This window comes from Lepisosteus platostomus, chromosome 17 (genome assembly GCF_059453375.1).
Source record: "Lepisosteus platostomus isolate fLepPlt1 chromosome 17, fLepPlt1.hap1, whole genome shotgun sequence".
Lineage (NCBI taxonomy): Eukaryota > Metazoa > Chordata > Actinopteri > Semionotiformes > Lepisosteidae > Lepisosteus > Lepisosteus platostomus.
Genome location: NC_142627.1, coordinates 24891396 through 24918072, shown reverse-complemented (window position 1 = coordinate 24918072; position 26677 = coordinate 24891396). Strand labels below are relative to the sequence as shown.

General features: G+C 36.0%; 1 protein-coding gene and 1 long non-coding RNA gene across 3 annotated transcripts in view; one reads left to right on the top strand and one right to left on the bottom strand.

Moving 5' to 3' along the window:
• Positions 1–26677, top strand: part of eys (EGF-like photoreceptor maintenance factor) — a 350285-nt gene that overhangs the window by 195107 nt on the left and 128501 nt on the right. For both annotated transcript variants that reach the window (XM_088610149.1, XM_088610150.1), the window contains exons 34-38: positions 3985–4178; positions 4555–4646; positions 9170–9320; positions 16893–17005; positions 23789–24033. In XM_088610149.1, coding sequence (XP_088466275.1) covers positions 3985–4178; positions 4555–4646; positions 9170–9320; positions 16893–17005; positions 23789–24033 — 795 coding nt within the window. The remainder of the gene's footprint in view (positions 1–3984; positions 4179–4554; positions 4647–9169; positions 9321–16892; positions 17006–23788; positions 24034–26677) is intronic.
• Positions 10492–15503, bottom strand: LOC148646454 (uncharacterized). The gene is made up of 2 exons (XR_015927941.1): positions 15218–15503; positions 10492–12912 (listed from the first exon to the last, which is right to left on the bottom strand). It is a non-coding gene; the product is annotated as an uncharacterized LOC148646454 (long non-coding RNA).

Genomic DNA, 26677 nt, shown 5'->3' with positions numbered 1-26677 from the left:
TTTGTCACCAGTCAAGCAACAATGTGTTTGAAGTGTTAAACAGCACGGAGACTGTGTGATGATATAAGCTTTTTTGTCTTCACTGATGATCTTTGGACTGCAGAAAGATCAATGAATGCTGCAAAATGTCTGTTGCACTCTTCTATGTTACCCAGTAAAGAAGATTTATTGGACAGAAGTTAGTGTTCCAGCTCTGTAATGACCCTAAGCATTCTGCAAAGTCCACAGAGGGAAAGAAGGAAAGCAGTTATGGCTTGGACATCCCATTCCCCAGACTCCCAATTAGCTCTCCATCTGTGCATTTTGTTGGCCAAGATAACTGTTGACTTCTTTATGATTTTTTATTGCTTCCATCTTCTTAGCCTCTACAAGGTAATTGAACACTACTTTCCACTTCCTGAAGTTAATTTTGTGTTTTTTTCTTGTTACTTGGATCTGACAGTGCATTTGGCAAAGATGACAATGTCATCACTTGCAAGTGCCTCAGATAAGCAGTTTATATTAATTCCCTTTTTTCACAGTTCAACTTTCCTTAAACATATAATTTTGTATATCAGTCTCCTACCCATGAAAATTTCAACACTGCTTACCTAGTCATAATTTTGCCCTTGTAGAAGGGTAAATGTGCTCTTCAGTTTCATAATTTGTTGTTTTTCTCACTTCACTGAATTACACAATATGCCATTCACTCTTGCTAAGCTCCTGGAGATGGTCCTGAAGTTGTGCTTTGTAAGGATCAGTGAAGAATGGGAGCTCCAAATAACTGAACTCAGATTTCATGCAACTATGCCATTCGGCTGCTGAAGGCTGAAACCCATTTATTGTTTTTAAACATTATCTTGGTGCATTACTATCATCCAACACCTTGCTCAAGCCTTCAAAATTGAATTGAATGCACCAGAGAAAAACAATTCCAATGTGTTTTGCTTTGTTCTTCCATTGACATGTTTGCCATAAACAGTAGCAATGGAAAGTCTGCACTCCCTTTAATTGTTCCACATTTTCTTGGATCAGAGATTTTTGAGCATTTAAATTAAGTGCCGTTACCTTATCTATCTACACACAATATTCTACACTTTTAAGAGGAAAAAAAATCTAATCATTTTGTTAAAAATAAGTTATACATTAAAAATGAAAAACGTATTCACTTCCTTGAGTTATTATTGAGTGGTAGCACCTTTGGCCGTAATTACACGTGAGTCTGTTGAGATAGGTCTCTACCATCTTTTCATTCCTAGGTGTGGCAAAATTTGGCCATTTACTTACACAAAACTGTTCAAGCTCTGTCTTCTTACTTGGGGGCGGTGATGGATGAGGCCACAGATTATTGAGTGGACTTCAGGTGTGGCTCTGACTGGGCCTCAGCCGCTCCAGTGCAGCTCTGGCTGTCACCTTTTTTCAACATGTCCCTGTTTCTGTTTTGTTGCAGATTTTTTTGGTACTTTGTTCCATGTATCCTGAAATGGAGTAGTGTCCTGTCCGGGGTGTATCCCACCTTGCACCTGTTGCTCGTTGGTATAGGCTCTGGCTTTCTCACATCCCTGAACTGGATGAAGTGGTTAGATAATGGATGGATGAAGTATATTGTTACAAATGGGGGGTTATGGAAATAGTGAATAACAGAAATTGACCAAGCACATAAATCAAAGTAAATAAATAATCATAACCTCATAACCCCCAACTTGTAAATGATTTTGCCAAAAATATATCCAAGCATTTGTTATAATTAGAGGCACACGAAACCTTTGTTCTCTGGCACAGCTTATGTTAAAAGAGTAATAATTCAGCCACACTGGGTTAAACAAACATTTAGTAACTGTGACAAGAAACACACTGAACAACACTACATAAACATACAACAAGTGATGTACAAACCTTCTAGTAAGGTGTTTCAGAGGCCAAAACTCCTATCTTCCCAGAAAAAAACCAAGACTGTTACCAAATATTGTATGTGACTCATATATAATGGCTACAAAGGCATTATGTAAAGAGAAACTGCATTCTAAACCAAGCAGAACTTGTGGTTAAATGCTCCGTTTTATGCTCTGTTCCTGGACTGTTGATTGGCAATTAAATAATTTACCCAGAACTTAATCAATTAAGGTGAACCAAGGTAAACTTTACAATTGCTTTGATCACTGAATCTGGGACCACTACATCTCAACAAACATCCCCTTGCTTTGAAGCTGGAAATGCTGATTAGTAGCTACTGTAGGTGCTCCCTGTTGTATCTAGATTCACTTCATAACATAATGATGTTCTTTTCAACAGTTTCTGAAGTGAGAAAGTCTGTAATTTTAAAGCAAAGCCAGTTTGTTTCTTTATTTCTAGCAATAAAATTTAAAGCTTAACTCTCCGTAGTCACACCTCCATCCACCTGTCAGTTGGTTGCCATGGAAACATGCTCTGACAAGAAATCTGAATTACCCAGCAGGGAATGTTCAACCACACCGCCTCAGGTGGTTCAGAATACCTCAGGTTTGCTCGGACAATACCTGGGGCTCTGGTACAGAATTTGTTCTGACGTCTGCTTCTTCCCTAGTTTGTTCCATTTCCAAGTTTCATTGTGCTCTGCTTCTTTTCTTCCAGGATACTGAACCCGAGATTTGCCCTGACCACATCTCTGGATTTGCCCCTTTGCCCCTTTGTTCCTTTATGCCTTGGCACTGTGTATTGCTCTTCTCCTGCTGTGAACCTTGTTTGTCTGAACTGCAGATCTGGATTTGCTCCTTTGTGCCCTCACTGTGTCTCTCTGACTCTCAGTCACACTTATCAGATTTCTGTCCTGTACTGTGTTTGTCTGCGCTATGCACTTCTTGTATCTCCAGCCTGCTCTCATACAACACGTCCTGCAGCTTCACCATCTCAGTGGGTTCATAAAGTGATTATTTTTACTATGGTGTTTCACTATGTATTTAATAGCTGCCCAGGTCAATACATTAATAGAGTGTGAGATCTGGTCAACGTTGCATGTCTGGAGACCTTTGTACATAAACACTTTGATGATAAATACAGGTTCTAAGAGGTTTCTAGATTTATTTTATGAAATTACTAAAATTTTACTGAACTATGATATTACAATAAAATTCCTGAAATAAAAACAAAAAGCTAAAAGACTGCGTTATTATTATAACCGGGCCTCTAGGGACCATGCTCTCTTATCTAGTCCTTTCTAAACTCAGACCTACACCCACTAAACTGATCTCACCACAGCGACCATGTCACTCCGTTACACTTGTAGAAGAAAATATTCTGTGATTTCTGAGGATTTTCTGAAGCCTTTCTACATTATGCCCCTGTCAAAATGCTTCATCTTACTTTTTTTTGTTTCTTTACTAAATATAATATCATAATGTTAAAGTATCTCAAGATGGAAATGGCTTCACACAAAGAATTTATGAGTGTATAGTGAGCTCTTGATATTCTAGCCAAGAATGAAGTCTCTTCCAATCAATACTAACCTTTATCAGCACAAATAGTTATAGTATGCAACCTTTAGTAACTGAAGCATAAACACTGGGTTATTACAAATCAGAAAAGATTATGTCTGCCAACTTCATCTACAGCGTGCTGTCTGGGAATGTGCTTGCCAGTTTTGTGACTGTTCTAGCTTCACTGGAAAAAGAACAATTCATTCAATTTTCTATTATACAGTACATGTAATTTATTTTTTGGGCTGAAGCATTCTATTAATATATTAAATTGTAAAAAACAATTGTACACTAATCAAACCGTAATAACTCTTACAAGGTGAAGTGGAAGTGGAGGATGCGAAGAGTAGATGTGCTGTTGTCCCAGAACCAGATTATTTTTCCACTGATTGACGAACACACAGGTGTGCACTAGTTGACAATGCTACGTTTGCAGTCACGGTACATTCAGACAGGTTTAAAGCATGATCGACAGCAGCCAGGGTACTTGGTATTTGTGATGTTAAGAAAAGTGTGCATATTGTAATTACTGCCATTTCACTCTGTTCTTCAGGTGAGGAGTTCACTTCTGTGTACTACTCTGGTGATTCGTATATGGAGTTCGATGGCATTGACCTGGTGCCGTCCTTGAATATTTCCCTCAGATTTCAAACAGAACACTCAGAAGGAACCATTCTTTATGCAGATCAACGACGAGGCACAAATGTCTTTTTCATCAAACTTGCTGTTGAGCAAGGATGGCTACAGGTAATGCAATTTTAAGAAAAACTTTATTACGTTTTTCTTGTTTTTAGTAAAATCGTGAACAGAATTGATGGAAAGTAAAATACATAGACAGACCATACTTCACGTATCAAGACAGAGTTATAGGAGACATTGATTCTCATCCATAAAGACTATCTGTTATGCTAAGTTTTCTATACTTTTTTAAAGAAGGAATAAAAAATTCCTAATATTTCACAATCGAAAAGGAATGTCTAAGTGCCTAGAGTGGCTCTTGCCATAAAGATTGATGTAACAGTTCACAATTCTGGTGAGTGATTTTCTTATTAGTATAAAGGCAGGTGTGAACTTAGTGTTCGGGGAGCTCTTTCATGTTTATGATTCATATTGATTTTTACAGTATTACTACTGCTGTAGTCAAGAAGAGAGAGGAAGAAACCTAAATACAACTATTCGGGTTGATGATGGAGGAGAGTACATGGTTCGCATCAGGTTTGTTTTTCATTTTTGTTTTTTTAATAACAGATATGTAATTAAATTAATTTCTTTTTATAATGTATGTTCAATACACCACATTGAAAACCCTGTGCATTTCATAGATAAAAATAGTTGAATTTAATTTAATGTTTTTCGTCATTTCTTTAAAACAATTTCTGGATTTTGCAGCCTTACCTTGAATTCCACAAATGCCAAATAAGTGGTGTTTTGATTCCATTGTTTTGAAGTGATAAAGTTTAATTTGGGAAAGTGCAAGGTTATTTAGCCAGTCATTCTGATTTATTGAATACATAGAGAATGACTGGATTGTTTTTCTTTTAATAATACACATTGCCTAATTTGTGGAATCAGAATGGAAGGACTTTCTGGAGAGGTGATGACGAATCCTGTACATGTTTATAAGTTACACCCTACTGAAAACAACCATCAAATAATACATTTATTGCATATATTAGTTCTATATGTTCTCTGCCTGTCGATAAGCATTACAATCTGAAGATAATAAAGTTTCTTCACAGCCCCTGACCTCACAAAGCTCCTGACTTTTTCTCCTGATGTTTTCTCCTGATGTTTTCAAATGTTTTTATTTCATTGCAAAGAAGAAACAATTCAGGCAGTGCTGAAAGTGAGATTGCAGTAAAACCCATCATTCTTGTTTCCTGCCTGCCCTTAAAAGACTTAGAATGAAAGACGGCCATACCCAGAGCGAAGAGTCAAAAAAGCAGCTTTGGATTTCACTTCAACCAAAACAAATCCTTTGTAACCATCTGACTCGGAGGATTCTCTTTGCGCACTGTCATTTTGAAGCACAAGGCACCTCAGAGGAAACCCGAGGTTCACAGTGTACTGAATCGTTTCTCAATCTTATTATAGGTATGGCTGAAGTTTTTAATGTATCTCCATGCCAAAGATGGTTTTCTATACATTTAACGGGAATCTGCTGAAGTTAGGTTTCAAGGACTCCCAGCGCACCCTGCCCTTTGGCAAACAGCCAGAGAGCCGCGGCAGACTGCTTCTAAATTAACTCCTTTTTCACATGGGCTCCGAATAAAGACTCTCGAGCTATGTTTGTGCCCCCAAGTGCTGAACCAGAGATTGTTACAGCAATGGATGCTAGGCTGAACAAATCATGCCTGATTGCTTCTTTAAATCCCTCCCCTCCACAGAGGGAGCTAAAGTATTAGGAGGCATGGAGTTATCACATCTGCGGACCAAGTCCCCTCCAGCTGCAGACAGTTAGCCATGGCTCATACTTGGGTAATTATCTGCCTCCCCCGTTGTTTCAGGCCAGAGAATTAGCTTTGGAAATCTCCCAAGGCCTTGGGGTGTCCCTGGAACAGAACACTGAAGACAAGGGAGATGTCTTAAAATGTCGCTTAAAGCAGCAGGCAATGAAATACAAATGAGGTTTGGCAATATAGCTCCCTCCTTTCTCCTTTTTCAATGTAGAATGTGTCACCTGCTCAGTCGTCCAATGAAAGTCTATTATAAGTTCGTTTGAAATTGATTGCTTGCATAAATAAAAACGCAGATACAATAAATGGAGATTATGCTCCATAACGTGACATCTTAAACTTATCAAAATGCCACAAAGGAGAAGACTGAAATTCTACCACAGATCTCATCCACGTCCAGCAGGGTTTCAGAAACTCATAACTAGCCCGGGAGCTGAACATTGACATTAAATAGCTTAATTTTATCCTGCACCAAAGTAAATTGCCTAAAAATACATGTATACGTTTGCAGTTCAGACAATAATTTGCACCATCAACAGCAGGCATGATTGCTAGATGATTGTCAATCTGCTATTAAGCTTCATTGCTTTAAGTTTCTGAGGCAACATGTTATCTGGGTGTTATCCTGGAGATAACTGAAATTGCAATAGATACTAGACAGTGTGTTAAGATATTGCAGATGTAATACAGGATACAATGTTGTTAAAAGTATTTCAATTCTGTAGTGGAGCATATACATTTTTACAAAAACCACACTGACCGTGCATCTAAATTGTCTTTATCAGGTATTTGTCATAGTTTTTTTTTTATTTATCAGAGATAGTCAAGTAATTTAATTTGAATTTATTCAAAATATGGTTTGTTAATTAGAACAGTTGGTCAAATTTTGAAACCCTTTGAAAGCATGTGTGAAATGGATGTGCCACCTGCTCCGTAACTACAATTCGTGATTACACATCAGCAAGAATTGTAAAGCTATGATCACTAAAATATTTAACTCTGGCAAACACAAGAAATAAAGCATCTGCAATTAAATTCTGATTGTGCTGAACAAATGCCCCGCATAAAACCTTGTATTTATCTATAAAGGTATTATATTAATTATGTTTTGTAGTTGTAATTATGCCAAAATAATGGTGTTGTCTCTTGACCTTTAAAGGAGGTCTTGTGCTAAGTAGTAATAAGTGCTACAGTGCTTGATCCAAAATTAGTAACATTTTTGTCTGAAAAAATGAAAATCATAGGTTATAGTGTATTTATTTTTGGTTAATCTAATATGCTTAAAAGACGTAATTTATGAAACTGCTAACAAAAAAATGAATCGTCTCAGTTCTTACTCTAGCTTGATTTGCTTGATTAGCTTTTTGCTTGATTTGTAACTAGATGCAAGCAGAAAAAGGAACAGAGATACTCATAATAACGGAACATGTGTAGATTTCTCATGGTAATATATAATGGAGATTATATATTAGTTTTTGGTTTTTAATAGACAACAATTACAGCAGACTCTCCAAAAAAGGACTGTATCTTTGGGTAGAATATGACCTGCCCCCTTTATAAACCATATCTCTGCACTGGAACTGATTAATTTGCTGGACAAGTACAGTATGTCTGACCTTAAGTCAACATTTTAATTTGAATGATGACTGTACATACCATACTTGAATGATGCTCTTTTTTATCTTATTAATGTCTTTACATATCACAATTATGTTTTCCAAACAGTTTACTTTCTGTTTTTGGGGGGATACCAATAATTGTTCCATTTTTCCATTTTGTGACCAGTTTAGCTGGACAGAGGACAGTGAAACAAGAGTTGCATTTCTTCAAGTGGCACTAATTCATTTCACAGACTGTATCAAATTGTAGAAATAATCAGTAAATTGGCCAATGTAAGTTTTGAATTAGAAGAGAAAAGCGTTAAATTAAAATAGCTCACACTAACCTTGCATCTTACCCTCCTAAAACAGTTAGGCAGCTTGCCACTCTGAGTTCTTATGCTCAAGGATATTTTCTGTCAGCCAGGGGTGGTTATTAGTGCCAAGTTGGGAGTAGTTTGTCTAAACTGAAGTCAAGATTCTAATTCAGAACAGGCTGATATATGTCTATTAAGAAGTCAATGGGCAAAGTTAGAAATGTTCAGTGTTACAAAAGAGTAAATAACTCTTAAGCAAACAAAAGATTTTAGATCAAAAGTAATGTGCAGTATGCCCCTTTATTACCCTCTAATAGGAAGGTTCTAAAAGTAATTAATAATTCCTCCAATCACTCTCTGTAAAAACACATAATTAAAATCATATCCTTACCATCACATTTGCTTACTTTTTAAGGCTCAACCAGAATGCTGCTGAATTAAGTGTTTCTAAAGTTGCCGTTTCCATGGAGACCACAAATTATCATTTATACTCATTCAGCACAGCCTGTGTTTGTAATGAACCTGAAATCCAGTTATAAATACAGTTCTAGCACTGACTGGATTTTCTTTTTAACTACTCAAGAAAGAGAATAAAAAATAGGAATCACTAGGAACTTTTTTTTACATTAAAGAATCTAACATACAGTATAAAATCATGTCTTGTTATTGGACATGAAAAGACTTGAAATAAACCACAACGCAAAACCGAATTACTGGTTTGTATGCATTTACTGTATATGCGTACACCCGTGCACAAATTTACAGGATTGAAGCAACTGTATTTGACAATTTCCTATTTTAATTGTAGTTTATAATAAAGTTTTAGGAGAAACACTCACATTTGTGCCAGTTGCATACTCCAGTAGTGTATACTCTTAATACAAGCCTATAGTCCACTCTGTTCTAGTGTTCGTTTCACTAACACCTCTCCTCCTCCACAACTGTATTGATATTTGGTCATTTTTGCACAAATTTCATTTGTCTTCTTCTCTTTTGTGCCTGTCATGTCACATGCATTGAATCTGGTACTTTTTATGTTAATGCTGTTTGCTGAATCCTGCAAGTGTTTCGCTCTACAGAGCTCTATTTTGGGCTCACCCAGCTAAGTTTTCCTCCTCTCTCAGAAATGTGTTTCCCTATACCAAGTAGATTAGAGTTGTTTTATTATCAAAGTTCAATTTCTCCTGTTCTTACAACTTTTGACTCTTTTGACCGTTACTACCAAAAACTGATTCACTCATTAACAGTACCTAAGAATTTCACTCAGTTAACTTGAGGGATTTTGTTCACAGAAAAACTCATACAGAAACCCAGCACTACTGTACCTTTGTTAAGCATTTTAAATGTTTTGTGTATATTGTTCATAGACAACACCAGGCGTCTTGTGAAGTGGACGTGACTGTGTCTGGGTTTGAGACTGTTGGGAGCTTGCCCAGTAATTACTGGCCAGGACTCCACATACAAAAAGCAGGCCCTCTCTTCCTTGGGGGTTTACCTTCAAGCTACTGGCCGTATCAGGTAAGCGAATGGCTACAAGATTGTAAATGACTGCAATTTGTTTTTTACTGGCTTTTTCTGCAGCTGAGTAGTCCTTTCAGTGACTTTTCTCATTTGAATGCTTAATCAGTCCCCTTGTAATTTTCTCTGGTCAAGATTAAAAAGATTCAGGTCTTTAAGCCTGCCAGAGTAGGGCATCACTAATTAAGCCCGGCAATGGAACTGGTCACCCTTTGGACTGATTGCAGAACAGTAATATATTTTTGGAACACGATCACCAAAATTGCATACACAATGAGTTCTTTCTAGTTCTTTGTACAATTGTACCGCAACAGCCTTTAATTTTAATTGTACACTTTTAACTACTGTCTCTAGCCTTACTGCTTTTGCCTTACACACAGAGTCTAGAAGATGGTGTGGAAAAAAACACGAGTATCTTCTTCAGGCTTTGGGTTTCATATCTTAGAATTTGTTTTTTCCACCTGCGTGTAATACTCTGCAACTTGTCATCTGAAAGTACCTGTAGTAAGATGCTTACCTAGTCTTGAATTTTGTTGAATTCACCATGTACAGTACATAGTGCAGTATTTGCTAATCCTGTATCATATAGAACTTTACTAGTTTGCTAACAATACCAGAATCTAGATTGTTGATACTGTATAAATCAGAAAGAGCAATGGTCCTAATGCAGATGCCCATCGTACTGCACTGATCACATCAATGTGGGGTTGTACTGTTGTACTATGTATCAAGGTACTTCGTTTAGGTTGTTTCAGTAAAATATCCAGGTGCATAAGTATAAGTTAAAAGAATGTGACAAATTATTATCTGTTGTAATAACACTAATAATAATCTTAAATCTCATTAATTTCTTATTAATTTAATTGCCTGAGGTGCATGTTCCTGCCATGATGTTGTTTCTTTATGGTGAAGGTTTCCACCTAGATGTGTTTTTAACTGGCCAGGCCTGTTTTCTGTGCACTTGTCAGATCCTGGTTATTCAGTTAAAAAAACTACAGGGACAGATTATTATCTGTAGTTTGCACTGGTAGTGGTGCAGTAAGAAACAAAAAAGTTGTTTTCTGCGCAGTGTTGCAGATTTGACAACCCTAGCTGTGGCTCATTGATTCTCATTCAAAGTACAGTAATTGCTCCTATAAAAATAAGTTATAAAGAGACTTCTTAAGACTGGTTGTGAATATATTACGTGGGAATTTATTTCAGCATTGCAACAAAAAAAGAGCAAATAATCTACTGTTCTACTGGTTCTTCCTTAGCCTATGAGAACACTTCTTAAGGGATCCATTATTTTTAATGTCTAATAGTATAGTAATTTCAACAGAAAGAATAAATGATGAGAGGCCACAGCATGACATGCAACATGAAAGAAAGCTGATAAAATTATTTTCCCATCCTCAATGACCAGACTACTGACAGAATATAAACATCTCTCATCTGTTAGACATGTTTCATGAGTAAGGGTGTCAGCATTGTGAATTAACGTAAGCCTATTCTCCAGCTCCTGGGTTAAGAAAGACTTGGCTTGTGCATTTTCAGCTTTCCGTAACCCCCTCCTCCCCAACGGTGGAACATAGTACAACAGCTCTCATAAACTTTTTGAGTTCTGGACAATTTACTTAAGATGTCTAAAGTACAAGCTGCATGGTAATGTTTATAATTTACTGTGTAATTGATTACATGTTTAATTACTGGACAGTACACTGTAGGGTAATGAAATGTACAGTAATTGTAAACAATTCAAAGGTAATTCTCCAATTTTTAATTTATTTGCTGTATTGTGTGTTTTTAAGTGGGTGAGACAGTGGCACAGTGGTCAGCATTGCTGCCTCTCCTTCCTCACTCAGCAGCACAGCTAGAGAAAATAAGCTGCAATCATCTCTGCAGTATCACGATCAGTAATTCTCCGTATGGTTTCATGCAATGGCTATGAAAGTGTGGCTTCATGCTTATGGGAAATTTGGGTTATGTAAAGACTTGAGGAAGGGAGACGCAGTTCTTATGTAACCAGCGAGTGGGTGTATCCAGATCCTATTTACAGAGAGAGAGAAAAAAACAAACATGAATGATGACTTTCAGGCCGAGCCAAATACAATTGTCAAACAAACTGTCTGTTGAAGACAGTGGTCCTCTGCAATCAAAAGTCAAACAGTGCAGGAAATTCACTGCTGAAAGTTTTCTGAACACCTGTGACCCTGACCCTCCAGAAATACATTGTTGAGAAGGTGAAATTCAGTAACTCCACAATCATACTGCTCATAATAGACGGCACTGTTCCCCACACATCACTTATTTTGTGTTTAAATGTATAATATTTGCCCTTGCAAACATTGGTAAAATTGAATTTCTCTGTTGTTGTTAATAGCATGAACAATATATTGCTTTTAAAGTAAACAGTGTTAGATATCCGCTCCTCTGCATCTAGCTTGTAAATAAAGCATTAGAATTAGGTGATAAAATTAATTTCTGAGTGCACTAATGTAAATGCAGTTAATGAGGCATTCTATATACAGTATATCATCTCAAAGTATTGGAAATTTCAAGCTCCATATAATTCCAAATGTCTCAGTGGTACATGTGCCAAATGTCTTAAATAGTATGCCATATTTTAAATAATATGTACTGATAAAACCTAAAATATATATGATTTAAGCTTTTCCTGCAACAATTTCTGGTGCAGAATCTGTTGAATCAACAAGAATACCTGAAAGCATAAAACAAAATTAAGTGAATGTTCTAATGGAAATGGCCATTCTTAATCATTACAACCAAAAGTGAATGATAATCAAAGCCAGATGAAATTAATTAGTTGTAGATTAATTTTCATAAGTATGATGTCATATACACTCTCAGTAAATAAACCATGACCTTCAGAGTCAAGATCAAAGGTTAAACATATTCAGTTCAAGGTCTCAACACCTTGAGGATATCTGGTGTAAAACTATGAAAAAAATTAGATCTTACTTCACAGGTTATGGCTGTTAGATCTGTTTAGATTTTCCTCTGCAGATATACAGTAGTCTATAGGTATTGACATTTAAACTGTGTATTTTTTTATGCACCAAACCTTATATTAACAATCAAATGAGAATTTGAAAGTTTTTTTTCATGATTGAAAACCCTTTACGTAATTGACAATTCTGTGATACTCATCACTTACGGTCATTCTGCTCTGTGAGTTTGGTTGTTAACATATGGGCCATGTAATTAACGGCTCCAGTGATCCAGGCCGTGGAATGGATTTTGAGTTATACAGATGGGTCTGGGTAGTTGAAGGTCATGAGCCTTTAAGTATTGTATAGAAATTCAAAATCAAGCCTAAATAGGTAAGATGTATTTCTGCAAATGGGAAAACAAGCCATTATAAACATTTACAAAAACAGTGGCATATGGAGAAAATAGCTTTTTTATTTTTTTTTCTTCTATTTTTTCTTTTAATTTAGCAAAACATACAATCTTTATACTGTATACATTGTGAAAGCCCACTGGGCATGGTATAAAAGGATCTTTCAATGTACTGTAGGAGAGTCCAGAACACATACTTACCAAACACTTACATCCCTTATTGTCCCAGATGAGAAAATTGCTTTGCAGACTGGTAAAGACATGATACAATAAATAATAAATTTAACACTACATAAGACATTCACAAATAAGAAACATACTGTACATGCACTACATGTGAAAAACAAGTTAAGTAATCCCCACAATTAAAAAGACAAAGAAATTGGGTCATCAGTGGGTTAGATACTGTACACATTATACTTGCATGATGAAAAAAAGCAAAATAAAGCAATCCGCTTCCAAATTAAGCAGGTTACTGACTGTGGGAATAAAGGATAAATAAGTTCTATTGCATTTAAATCTAAGTTTAAATCAACATCCCGGTGGTAGGAGCTCAAATTCACTGTGCAATGGGATGGTCATGACAGTCAATGAGTATATTGGCATTCTGCACTGTTTGTTTGGTATACAGTAGATGTCTGAAAGCTGTAGTTTATTTTAATTTACATATGTACAGTATTTATTTGAGATCACACAGTCATCAGTTCTATACAGTATAAGGTAAAGTATTTCACAGCTTATAAAAATTATTTTTTTTATTAAACATTGGCAAGAAAGTCACAAACCTTAAGGTCCTTCTTCCTGTTTCCCATTTGAAAGAGGATCACTACAACATTATTGACTGTTAAGTTGAGTATAATAGCTCCCCAGTTAATTCTGGAACTCAGGATAACGCTAAGAAAACGAAAGCTAGACCTTCAGGGCACAACCACTTTGATTTATAAAGAGGTATAAGAACTTTCCAGCGCAGCAATTAGAAAGTTAAGATAACAAGACAAATGTTCATTCCATGTTCTCTTAAACCCCTGATACAGAACATTTACAGTATATAAACCTGTGAGTTTGAGTTAAAAATAAAAATTTATGCATGAGAATTAAATAAGAAGTACATTGCACTTATTTTAGAAACTGGTATTTCTATAAGATTTTAAGTACAGCACTGATTGATGGAAAGAAATAACTCACACCTTGGCACACACTTTGTCACCTTTTCATGTTTTTTCACATAAAAGTATATTCACAGTAATAATTAGCAAGGTAATTATATCTAAACTACTAGAGACAATAAGGAATTCTAATTGGTTTGTAAAGTAATATAGCTGATTTTCTATGATAGCTGGTGCACAGCATGTTTTAAAACATTTTTTTAGCACAGCAATCGAGAAGCTCTCAAGTGACTCAGTTTGTCAAGACACTTGCTCAGAGTGCTAACCTGGCTCTGTGATTCAGATATTGCTTGTTCAAGTGTGGGTCTTGTCAGTTGCCAAATGTACCTGGAATTCTACAATAGGTGAAGCACTCTTAGCAACGCACCAGTAGGATGCGTTTGGGATTAGTCAGACAGGACTCCCTCTGCTTTCTGCCAAGCAGCGACTTTGTTGACACATAGCAACATCTGACAGTAACACCTTTCATGTCAGGTGTTGTGGTCGTTGCAACAGTTGAGTTGAATAACAAGTGGCTCTGCAGGTGGGCCTGTCAGTAGGTGACTCATTCTTTCTAAAAAAATCTAATAGAATTTGAAAAAGGTATGTAATAAAAACTAATTGACAATTCCAAAATTCTTAAGAGCCTAACAGTAAAATGTTTTGGTCATTTAGTACATGTACTGTCTCACAAGCCCAGCATGATTCCTGGTCTATAGCCAAATTCATTCATGGAGCACTAGAAATGAAGTTAATTAATATACCTGGACCATATCACAACATTAACACACAATTTACAGGGTTGTGTTATATAAATGTAGTGTGCTCACAGACTGCTCTTGCAACAATAACATTTTTTTGCAGTTTCTCTGTTTAATCTCTTCTCTGTCATCTATAAACAAAACAAACAAGACAGGAGCTATGTACTGAAATACCTACATAACCCACATAAAAGCAGTTTTTTTTTCATAAAAATAGTAAATACTATTAATGGTGTACAGAGATGGTGCTGTGTTGTTTAAGGCTTGCAATACAGTATATGTAATATAATAATACTAAAATCTTAAAGTGCTTAAAAAACCCCCACAAAGTGCACAAAATAACAGAAAAACACCTTTATTAAAAACTCAACAGAGCAAATAACACCATTAAATAGGCCTTGGTGTAAAGTTCCTAGAATCTAGTTTCATAATCATAAATACACGTGAAACCAATACAAAAATGAAATTATACTGCACATTATAAGACTAAGTGAAATAGGAGGACTTCAGACAAATTTAAAAAATGTAAATAATCACAGAAACATTAATAGATCTGGCCTTCACAGACACGAAGCGTCACATCTAAAGACACTTTTGACTTTTTCATCCACTGTGTGCAACCTCGTCTGTAGTAGAATTTAAAAAGTACCTTGAATAAGCAGATCTCAGATTAAGAGATGGAGTAAACTCATGCATTCTGTAAAATCGGCGTCACACTACTTTTCCTAGTATTTTCAGCCGTCGCCTCTATTTACATAATCGTAAGGAAATCGCTGCAGGTGGGCGCTTGTGTCTGCGACAGTCAACAGCCCGTGAGCGCTCAGCAGGAAGTACAGCGCATACAACGCGGCCGCAAGGAAAGAGGGAAAGCGGGGGTTTTGGACTGTGCAAATGGAGGAGAGGCTCGTCGAACTCTGGAGCCAGCAGAGATGTCTGTCTGTCTGTCTGTCTGTCTGATTGTCGTTTCGTGTTTGTTGTTTGTTTACTTTCGCGCGGTGCCCCTCCTCTTATTCCGGTGTGCTCCACGTTGATTGGCTGCCCAAATGAGGCGACCTCGCGGTACTTCCGCGGCGCAAGGCGAGATTTGGAACCGTGACGAAGAGGCGTCAGGGGATCGAGTGATTAGTCGCCCCCTGCGATTCCTAGTCGTATAGTTTGACACCCTGTAGGACAGAAAAGGCAGCGAGATGCAGCAACTGCAGTCGTTAAATTTGACTCCGACTAGAAGTCGAGTCGAGTCCTGTAGTGTGACTAAGGCTTAATGCAGTGTGCTGTAACAGGCAGTGCAGCGGCGTGTTGATTTTAGTCTCTGCCATTCTTCAGCACATCCTGCTCATAACTGAAAAGGTGCTAATTTGAGAACAATCATGACGCAGTTGATGGTTCGGGAAACTCACAAAGGTATTATTCTTGTGTGCAAATTCATTTTCTTTCTCTGCAGTTCTAATTAAAGATATGGGGTTGAATGTTTTTTATAAGGAATGGAAGATTGGAAATCTTTTAAAGTTTTGTTTGCCAATTTCATTTTGCTATTTTATAAAAACTATACTATTTTTGTGTAGACCGTAAAATCTGTAGTATTAAAGTTGTTTAGCATTTACATTTACAATTGTTAAAATTTTGCTTACATATAGTTTCAATTACAGTCATAAATTTTACTTTTAATAACAGTAAGATATACAGTACATTAGTGCAAATGAGTCTCAATTGCTCTGTTTTATTTCTAAGACCACGACCTGAACATCACAATCTATTCCATTGGTAATGTCATCTAACATATTTTATATAACTTCTGGAGAGTTTAGTTTCTGCCCTGATTGCTTCCGTTATCAATAATACCAACACTCAACAGTGTTTATCTCTTTCTTATTACTTGTATTGGAAAGAGATGGTAATTTAGTTTTTTAATTTAGGTTAGAGTACATTTAGTTTTTAAATTTACATAACATCTGTTTATATGTTATATCATTAATATGTTATAAATGTATATTTAACCGGTAATTATTTTTGGTTATACAAAAACTTACATTTGTACATGGTACAAATCATGCTGTTGGGGAACCTATTACACTAATAAAAACGACAAGGTAAAATGGCATTGTAAATTTAAGGCCAAAATAAAGACTTTTGACTTGTGCAGCTCATACAGTATGTCAAGAGTTTATGAATCCTAGCTATTGTGTTGTGTTTGTTAAGAACAGTTTACACCTTTCTTTTCCAGAGGTCAAAATAACAGTATAGACAAGTTATTGATTGTGTTGTACTTTTATGGTTGTCTGTTTGAGAATAACATTGGTGAAATATACTACTTTATTTTATTTCAGGGTGCAGAACCATTCTACAACTTTACAGGCTGCATTGAAATAATAGAAATCAATAAGCTGAGTGGTTTCTACCCTTCCAATGCTGTAAGCAGGAGCAGTGTCAGCACCTGCAGGTAAGGTGTAAACTTTCCAGTGAGTCATTGTGGAAAAAGAATAATAATATGCTTTCTGCTTTTGACAAAGGGGAATAGTATTTAAACAAGTGATTTAATAGAAGAACTATTCTACCTTCAAAACAGCTTTTTAAAAAGCACTGCCTAGAAGTATATATGTCTTATTGTATAGAAGTATACTGTATAAGTATTGTACTTATTTTCTGACTATAACTGCTAAAGCCTTGTTAAAGATCATATAATGACAGATGCTGTAATGCAATATATTTTAATTGATGTATTGTAGATACTGCATACAACAAATAAGTGAAAAATATTAAATAAGAAATTTTGTCTTAAGTATTGGTATTATAGAGGTAATTGAAAAGATAATTAGGTTGTATTGACTCTTAAGTGGAACAGATTTTGATATCTTACCTTTTATTTAGTTTGTTTTCCTTTCTGTGTTCACTACTAAATAATCACAGTTTGAAGCCAAGTTCATTCAGATTCAGCTTTCATGCAATTTGGATAAGAAACCCTGAAGCTTAGAATTCTGAAATCATTCTGTTTCTGATAGTGATGAGGCTAATTCTTTACTGTGTTTCTTTATGTGAACGCCATAAAAATCACTACCTAATAACAACACCAATTAAACAATTCCTATTAAAGGTAGTGTGTCTTGTATTGGATTAACTGTATCTTTTTTGCATTTCCAAAAAAGGACAAGGAACGGGTGTCCTACTTAAACATAATTTTCTTTGTTTTGTGTTTGGACACAAAACCTATTTGCTGTATATAGGACAGAATGACCTTCATTCTGCTCTCACTCTGTTTAAGAGGGACATGCTAGATTTTTTTACCTGCAGACCATTGGCTGTCCAGCAAGATTATTGCTGTTCCTCCATTTATCTGATGCAAATAGGTCTGATCTTCATAATGATGTATCAAAAATATATGGTTCCTTAAGAGTTTCCTCTAGGCATATCTGTGACACAATACATGTGACTTCTAACTGAGAGAGAGTGCTTTTTTCGAGTGATTAGTTATGTTTATAACATTAGTCTTTACTGTTTACTCTAAAAACATTCCCTCAAACTCCAAAATTGTGACAGGAAAGGATTATATCATAGTAGGCTTGTGTGAATTTCATTTGTGTCTTGCATTATTAATCCCCTGAGAATGAGAAGCATATTTTCAGTTCACCAGTTCAAAGTCTGGATAGTAGGGGGAAAACTAGCTGTATTATTTTGAATTCTCCGTAAAATTCTTAATCCTTTTACTGTTTAGTTAGGGTTATACCAGCACAATGATCATGAAAATTACCCAATGTAAGGCACTCTAAAGAAAAATTCAGTTTCCCGTCTGAGGATCTAATTCTGGGTATGTTACTGAGCATATCAGATGATAAACAATTGTGTAAAAAGGCATAAGAGTTTGTTTGGAGAAAGAAAAATTATGCAACCTCAAATTTCTGCCGGTATTCTGTGACACTCAAGCTAATTAGTTTGTTCATAATAATTCATGTTGTACTGTGTGAATTGCTGTAAAACACATTTAAAATATGCAGCAAGGATTGGTTTGAAGGTGAAAGAGTCATTAAATATTCCACTATAAAAACTGCAAGATGCTACATAAAGCACAGAAGCTGAAAGCATTTATGTCCTATAATAATATTAATGTAGCAGTAATAAGAACAGAAATATGGCTTTTTACAGTAAAGGTAAATACTGATCTCAAGAAAAGAAGGACTATTAAAGACAAAGCTTAGTGATTTGGCCTTATGTTGGAGAGATTTTAAATGTAAAGCATACTAATGTCACTTCCAGCGCAAGAAAACAAAACTGCATAGAGTTAAGTTTCTTTTGTCTGCCACAAGCACAGTGAGTTAAAAAGGTCAATGAGACCTTGAAAACTGAAGCGATGTGACATTATGTTGTCTTTAAAAAAGAAAGTCATACCTTTAATATTCTTAGGTTTAAAGGAAAGCTGAAGAAAATAGCCATCTAAATTATGACCATTTCCTAAAAAGGGAAATGTCTCATGCTGCTGGCATTTAGAAACATTTCTCCAGCTGACAAATGTGTAGTATACAGTATATATCACATGCTTGTGCAATGCTTTTCAGTGAAAGTGTTTGAAATGTCATGTGCAGATTTAAAATAAACATCTTTGGCTGTGAATTTCTAGGATACATGCGATTAATTCTTCAACATATGAATTTTTAAGAACATAGGCACCCAATGCCAATATGATATGACCAACGTCAACCCATTAAACAGTCATTAAGACAGATGACAAGGTCGAAAGTTCCATCAAATGCTTCAGTGGCATTTGGAATATCTGTAAAGGTCAGACAGTGTGGAAAGAAAATACTCTCACATTGAGATGATAAAAAACTACATTGGATCATTAAACTATCCAGTCTTTTTCACTTTTATTTTGCAACCATCATGTCACATTCTCCAGAAACCTAAAGGACTGTTGTAAACCATTTGTAAACTGTTATAAATAAAAGTCTTTTTTCCTAATTACTTCCATACCAAGAAATATAATAGTTAGAAATGTAGAAAATTTTGTTTTCTTAAGTCTGTGGAATCTCTCAGGAATTATTTTCATGTATTATGAAACAGGACATCATGTTTTAGAAACATGGCAGTCTTCCAAAAAACCTGTTTAATATACAAGAAACAAAGTTTTCACATAAAGTGTGTATAGAAACCTAGCCACTTGGGGTCAATTGCAATATACGAAAAACAGTGTACTAACTGGGGACGATTCCTTGGCTAGTACACTACTCCATACATTAGGTTAATACCAATGTCAATGAACTTGGCTGCTGAAATTAGTCCCCAGCTCTATACCAAACATTTTCATAAAATCAACAAACCCAAAGTTACAGCTGCTGCCTTCTAGAGGATACTAAAGTGAAGGACTATGCTAGTATAACTCTGGCTATAGACTAATTTAGTATGGTAATAAGCAGAACACTGGATCACATGAAAAAGTTCTAAAAAAAAATGGCAATTCATTACTGATATAATATTGTTAATATGAAATGATTTCAGCATCTGTTGCTGTGACATTTATTTTAATATTCAACTAACATTATGTTCGAGCCACATTGTAATAGAAATTGAGATATAGGTGGAATTTTAAAGAAAGGTGTCATCAGTATTACACCTACTAATAATAAACTTAGATCCATTAGAATGTGATGGAGAGTTCTGAGATATATATTGAGATAAACATTCTGGGAAGGGAACTTAAGGGAGCTTGATCTAGGCACACGTATGACCAAGCTACACTGAATGGTCTAGTTTCACATTCATAAATTAGAGACGACACTAACATGAAGTGCAACAAATGTATCACATGAAAGTGTGTGAGGATTACCTTTATAATGTTTCGTACACAAAAATGTAGGCTACGCCTATTGTGAAAAAATGATTATATTTTGTTTATAATTGTGTTCTCTTAAGCACCTTACGTGTCTCAGTATGTCTCTGTGTCATTTATTAATACACATTAAAGCCGCTCTGATACGTCAATGATCAAATTCAAACACCATCCCGAAGCAGCTGTACTCGTTTTATGGAGCATTGAAATTATACACATTTTGCAAGTCGGCTTACTGTACATGCCTTCACCTGGAGGACTTTGCCATTCATCCGTTTTCTAAATGCTTCGCCCCATCCAGGGATGCAGGAAAGACGGAGCCCATCCCAGAAAACAGCGGGATAAATGAGATTTAAATATCCAGTTTAAATGGATTTTTTTCAACTTTATTGTCATCATTTGTTTGGTCAAAAACTGGCTTAAAATAATTTAAGGTTATATTATACAATATTTAATCAAAACTGTGAATGGTTCTTCATGTATATGGATTCATATAATTTATATAGTCATGTAATTATTTTTATGATTACATTAATACTAACTTAACTATTAAAACGAATGCAGTCAATGTTCAATATTTTTTTCCATTGTTTGTAAGACCAAATGTAATATAGTTTGTGAAGGCTGTACATGCAAGCAATTTTGCAAGTTCAAAGATTTTGCATTATCATTAATTCAGTGCCTGTACTTTAATTATTAGAGAACAAGGATATGCCCACCTAAAGCAAAGCAATTATATTAACTATAAAATTAAATTCCAGTGTGTAAATGTCTCTTAATTAAACATAATTTAATGATGACACTAAAATGTGTTTCTCAGTGAAAATTTTACAACACTGCATAATATTTTTGTTAATAAAACAAAAACAACAATAGAGATGTTACTGTATTATGGTTTTGTAACTTTTAAGAGTTTTTTTTTCCCGGTTTTAATGAGCAAGTGCATCGCCCACCTCAGTATTGCATAGGTTAAGTTTTTGTGCTGTAGCAAAGGAAATGCACATCTCATTAGTAAAACAGAGCAATTCTATAAATGTAACCGTAGGAAAAAAAACACAGAACAGCTGACCTTTGTGTTCCAGCAGTTGTTTTATAAATAACAAAAACGACAGGAGCAGAAAAGTGATTGCTTCTGAAGTAAATGCAAACACAAGGCAATAAATATTGTAATGTGCCACTACGCTACAGTTGATAGCAGTGTGGATGATGAGCTTGGGGCGAGCACCTTGACTTAGACGGTTAGAGCTGATGCACATCTCCAGTGCCTTGCAAAGGTATTCAGAGCCTTGATTGTTTTCACATTTTGTGAGATAAAGCTTGCAGTTATGATAGAATGCTTTGAAGAAGCAATTAATGTTATTCACACAGCCTACTCAACACATTCAAAGTAAAAATGAAAAAAGTAAATAGATAATTAGTATGAAAGAAAAATAGAAAAGTAATGATTGCATAAGTATTCAAACTTATTCAAAGTTGTTGTTGTGGCAAATGTAAATTAAGTTAAAAATTAATCTCTTTTTGGTGCAGAAAAATACCTTGATAAGTCACACATTTACCACATTAACTAGAGTGCCCTTTTTGGGCAATAATGGTGGTATTGTAGATTTCAGAATAAAAACCTCTGTCTCCTTGAGGTACCTAGGTTGCGTAGTGAATTTCAAGCAACAGCTCAGCCACAAAGGCAAATGAGCTATCAAAGCAAGTCAGGGGTAAAAGCGCTGAGCAGCAAGGACTGGAAGAAGAGTACAAATATGTTGAAGTCACTCTGTCTCTGAAAGCACAGTCTACTCCATCATCAGTAAACGGGGGGTCCTTCTGCCACCTTGACTCTGCCATCCCTCCAGACTGGGCAAGGAAGACACTGAGGCCAGCGGCAGCTTGGAAAGAGCTTTATGGAAAACTCGCATCCGGCATAGGGTTTGCGTCAAATCACATGAGTGTTCTTGCAATGGGGACCAGTCTTAAAAATAGGTGGGTCCAAGAAAACAAAAACATAACTGTAAGGATCCAAATCAGTGCTTTTTATTTACAAAGTGCAGAGAAATTCAAAGCAGTCGTCACAAAGCAAAATTATAAACAGAACAGAACAAAAGCCTAGCTCTTCCTTTGAGCTACTAAGTAAACTTGTTTAGTTCCCTAACTAAGATGCCGGGCAGCTAAGCTTAAAAATTATCCAGACTGTTTTTACACAGGAATACTTCAGACTCTCCCACAAACCTTCCAAAGATCAAAAACTCTTGGCCTCTAGTTAATGTGGTCTAGACAATGCAGCTATTTTGTCTGGACTTGCTGTGCCGTTGCAATGCCAGAGAGTATGCAGAAGAAATTGCACCAAGCCAGAGTGAAACCTAAAAAGACTGGTGATTGTAATTATTTCAGGTGATTCAGTGTGAGCATTAGATCCTTGAATAAAATATTTATTTAAAAAATGTGTATGCTTAGTTCTGTAGTTTCACTAAATGGGACACCATAGGAAAGGTCTGAATACTCTGTGAGGTTCCTTAGTTAAGTTGTAAATTTCAAGCAAACACTCAAACATGAAGACTAGAGAGGCGTCAAAGCAATACACGGATAAAAGCATTGAAAAGCACAGATCAGGAAACGGCTAAAATAATTCTTGAAGTTTGCTAGGCTCTGTAAATGCCTGTTAGTGACAAATGGTGAATTGAGAATAATCAAAGACATGAGAGACACTTAGCATTCAACAAATGTTGATGGGTGCTGGTCGTATGGATGACTTTCATGGGCTTTTTCTGGATTTCTTGAGTTCTGGGTGGAGTTACAGTACATGTACATTGACTTGAGGGCTTACTTGAGGGTTTCCTCCTGATGCAGTGTTTAAAAGGGGTAGGATTTGTTGGATATTTAACATTTATAGTATGACAGAGCTGTTCTCAAGCAGCAGATTGACCTCACTTCCTGGTTCTCAGATTGTTACCTGACCAAATGTCAGTTGGATGGCTGAGGACAGCAGCTCATAGCTGTACCTCACAGCACCCTGGGGCATAGTGAACAAGCAGCTACCGTACGCCTACGATATGCACAAAGCTCTCTTGGTGATCTTGAAATGGCCAGTGGAGTAAGTTATGTGCAAACATTTCACACTTACTGTAAATATTTGTAAATAATCAGTTTTTCTTGTATTTGGTTTTTCCAAAAAATAGATGTTTGTTTCATTGAAGTTGTTCCCTGTTCTTTAACAATGAAACTATGTTGTGCCTGAAACAAAGAAACCAGGTGATCTCACCTGACATTTCCTTACTAAAGAGGGAGGTGCTATTATCTTTTATGGGTTTGCTGGAAAGGTGGTGTCAGGCCTTCTTATCAATTTATCAAAATTAACCATGGAAATGGATTTTGTCCTTAACCTACCTCTTTATTCATGAGTATTCATGATTGTTGTAGGTTCCCCTGGCATACAGAAACATCAACAGCTTTAAAAGCGAGTCAATCTCCCTGGACCACTGCCATCAGCAAAGTGCCTGCATTTTCACAGTTTCCAACACCAGCTCCATCTCCACCGGCCTCCTCCTGTCAAGAGATGCTTTGTCGAAATGGGGGAACTTGCCGGCATGTGCAACTGAAGAGTGGTGCCACTTCCTTTGAGTGTGAATGTCCTCTACATTTTACAGGTCACTTCTGTGAAAAAGGTAAGATTCTATTTGATCCAAGTAATGTACAGTAGTCTCATGTTTCGATCATGCGTCATATTCAGGGGTTCCTATGGGCAAACTGTTTTTTTCGTGTGCCATTTGCCCAAAGTTTAACCACTGTAACAAAAACATGACATCTCAAATCACATTAGGAGTACATTTTAAAATCATTAATATTAATAAAACAAAATGAAACAGGACATCAAATAAAAAACAATGAATAGAGAAGACATTAAAAATGTAAGGAATAAAATGTGTTTCTTTTAATGTTGCTGTTTTACATGCATTACAAAACATTATTTCAGGTCACATCTTCATAGGATTTAGGAGAATATTAATTCTAACAGCAGTGTTCACAATTTTACTTAAGAGAATGACACAAAGACCTTTGGAGCTCCAGGGAGTTCCACTGTCTGTGAATTATTACCAGTAGACTGGCAGGACTTTAAATTGTGTTTATTGTAATGACTTAGTAGATGAGATCTACATATTGTTGGATATTTACAGCATATATTTATGGGTTTCCTTAAATTGTTGTCCATTTTACATACATGCATGCCCTCGATGTGAAATCTCACTATGTGTTATTGCCTTGTGTCTACAATTCATAATGATACTGACAATGACCACTTGACAGCAGGATCTTCTCTAAGTCCTCCTAGGAAGCAGCAGACATCGTTCTAATGGTTGCTGACATCAGTTTCCCTCAGTATCATTTAGAAGAGTTGTCCATGTCTGTCTACAATACTGACAGATATTATCTAGTGTGACAGCTTGTTTGTGTTTTGCCAAAGAACAGGCAAGACACACAGTACATAAGGAGAGAAAAGTCCTCATGGTTTGCTCCACATGCTCTAATGCTGGGAGAGTCAAATTATTGACAATCAGAAAAGCTTGCCTGTATTAAAAAATGGTCTTTTAATAAAGGGGAGACAATGGTGCAAAATTATGTTCAGGCATGATTTCTTGTAGTTACACAGTAAATACATTTATATCAGTTTATAAATAACTAGACAAGCCTATATGAATATCAACAGAAGATGTGTTTACTTTTTATGCCAAGTGAAATAGAAATTTATCATGCAGCATAAAACGGTGAAGGATGCCAAATTTACAATCAGTATAATAGATACTCATATTATAATAGCTCAGCTATAAATGTTATACAAATGTGGCATTGAGGATCAATCAGTTTTTTTTAAACAACATCTTTGTTCTTCATCTTTATGTGACTATCTTTCCAAGCTCCGACTCCTTCAAGATTTTTTCAGCTTGATGTGTATCTGTCTAACAATGTTATTAAATTGTTAAATGACGCGGTATGTATAGAGTTAATCTCAATAACGGGTATCTGATGTTTTTGACCAGTGGCACAGTTGAAGGAAGTCTGGTTGGCTCCTTTGTAAGATTCAGTGGCTATAATGTAGACCAATTCATTTTAACACTCTGATATATTACTGACGCACTGGTTAGCCGATGAGGCATGGGTTTGGAAATGGGAAGAAACTGCAGCTTGAGCTAGAGGTTCCAAAGGCAAGACAAACAATAGATGTGACAGTGGGTGTGGCAGGCCAGATCTTGGGGAGACTTAAATAGCAGCTGACATGCTACCAGATACCACAAAAGACCTCTAGCTCCTGTATATAGACTACCAGGGTGCCATTTTAGTAAAGTGTATTATTGGTTAAGAGGATCCGCATTGTCACAAGGTGTTAATTAGTAGTGGTGACTGGGTTGGATACAGTCTGGGGAGACCTTTTGTTTTAAGTGGAGTGAAGTGGGGCTTCTCATACAATGCTTGCTATGGTAAGACTTGATACAAACTCTGCAATAGAGCCTCCTCCTCCTTGAAGGTACTGATATCCTGAGTTGTTATCTGCTTAAGAACTCAGAGCCACAAAGCTGACACATGCCCCTAGACGTATCAAACTGGTGGGAGCACTTGCTTCCTGTTTGCGCCAAATACAAAGGAAGGATTGCCATTTACATTTGTAAGTATGCTAATGACACACAAATCTATATGATGTAGAAAACCAAGATGTCTAAAAGCTTTCTTGTCAGCAGTGTCCCTTTTGATATCCACTGAACAAGTGGCACACAACTGTCTTTCCATGCCTGTATAAGGCAGAGAAGGTGGTGAATGATCTCAGAAACAGGACCCCCTTTAACAAAGCGTGTCTGATCATGGCAAACAGACAGGATAACTTGCACAGAGTTTGGGATCTTTGACTTTTTTTTACTAATACTGATATAATGTCAACAATATCCCTTTAAAATGATATTTCCTGAATGAAAAGCTTGTTTGGTTTTCAAGTTTCAAGTAAAAAAAATAAACTATGATCTGAAGAATACAGTTGTGGGACAAATACAGTAGAATTATTTTGAAGCGTTATATATTCCATAGATTATAGATCTTTTCAGGATCTGAAAGATGGTTAAAATCAAGAGACACCTCCTGAAATATCTTATTTTTTAATAATGTGGTATTAAAACGCCAGTCAGGAAATATGAAAATGTATCAGTTAATACAGTGATCTGATAGCGATGTGGGTAGTTTCTCATAGTATAGTGTAACTTGTGACAAGACAATAATATGCTCAGTTCAAGAGTACAATTTATGTCTGTCTTAAAATCTTCTGTG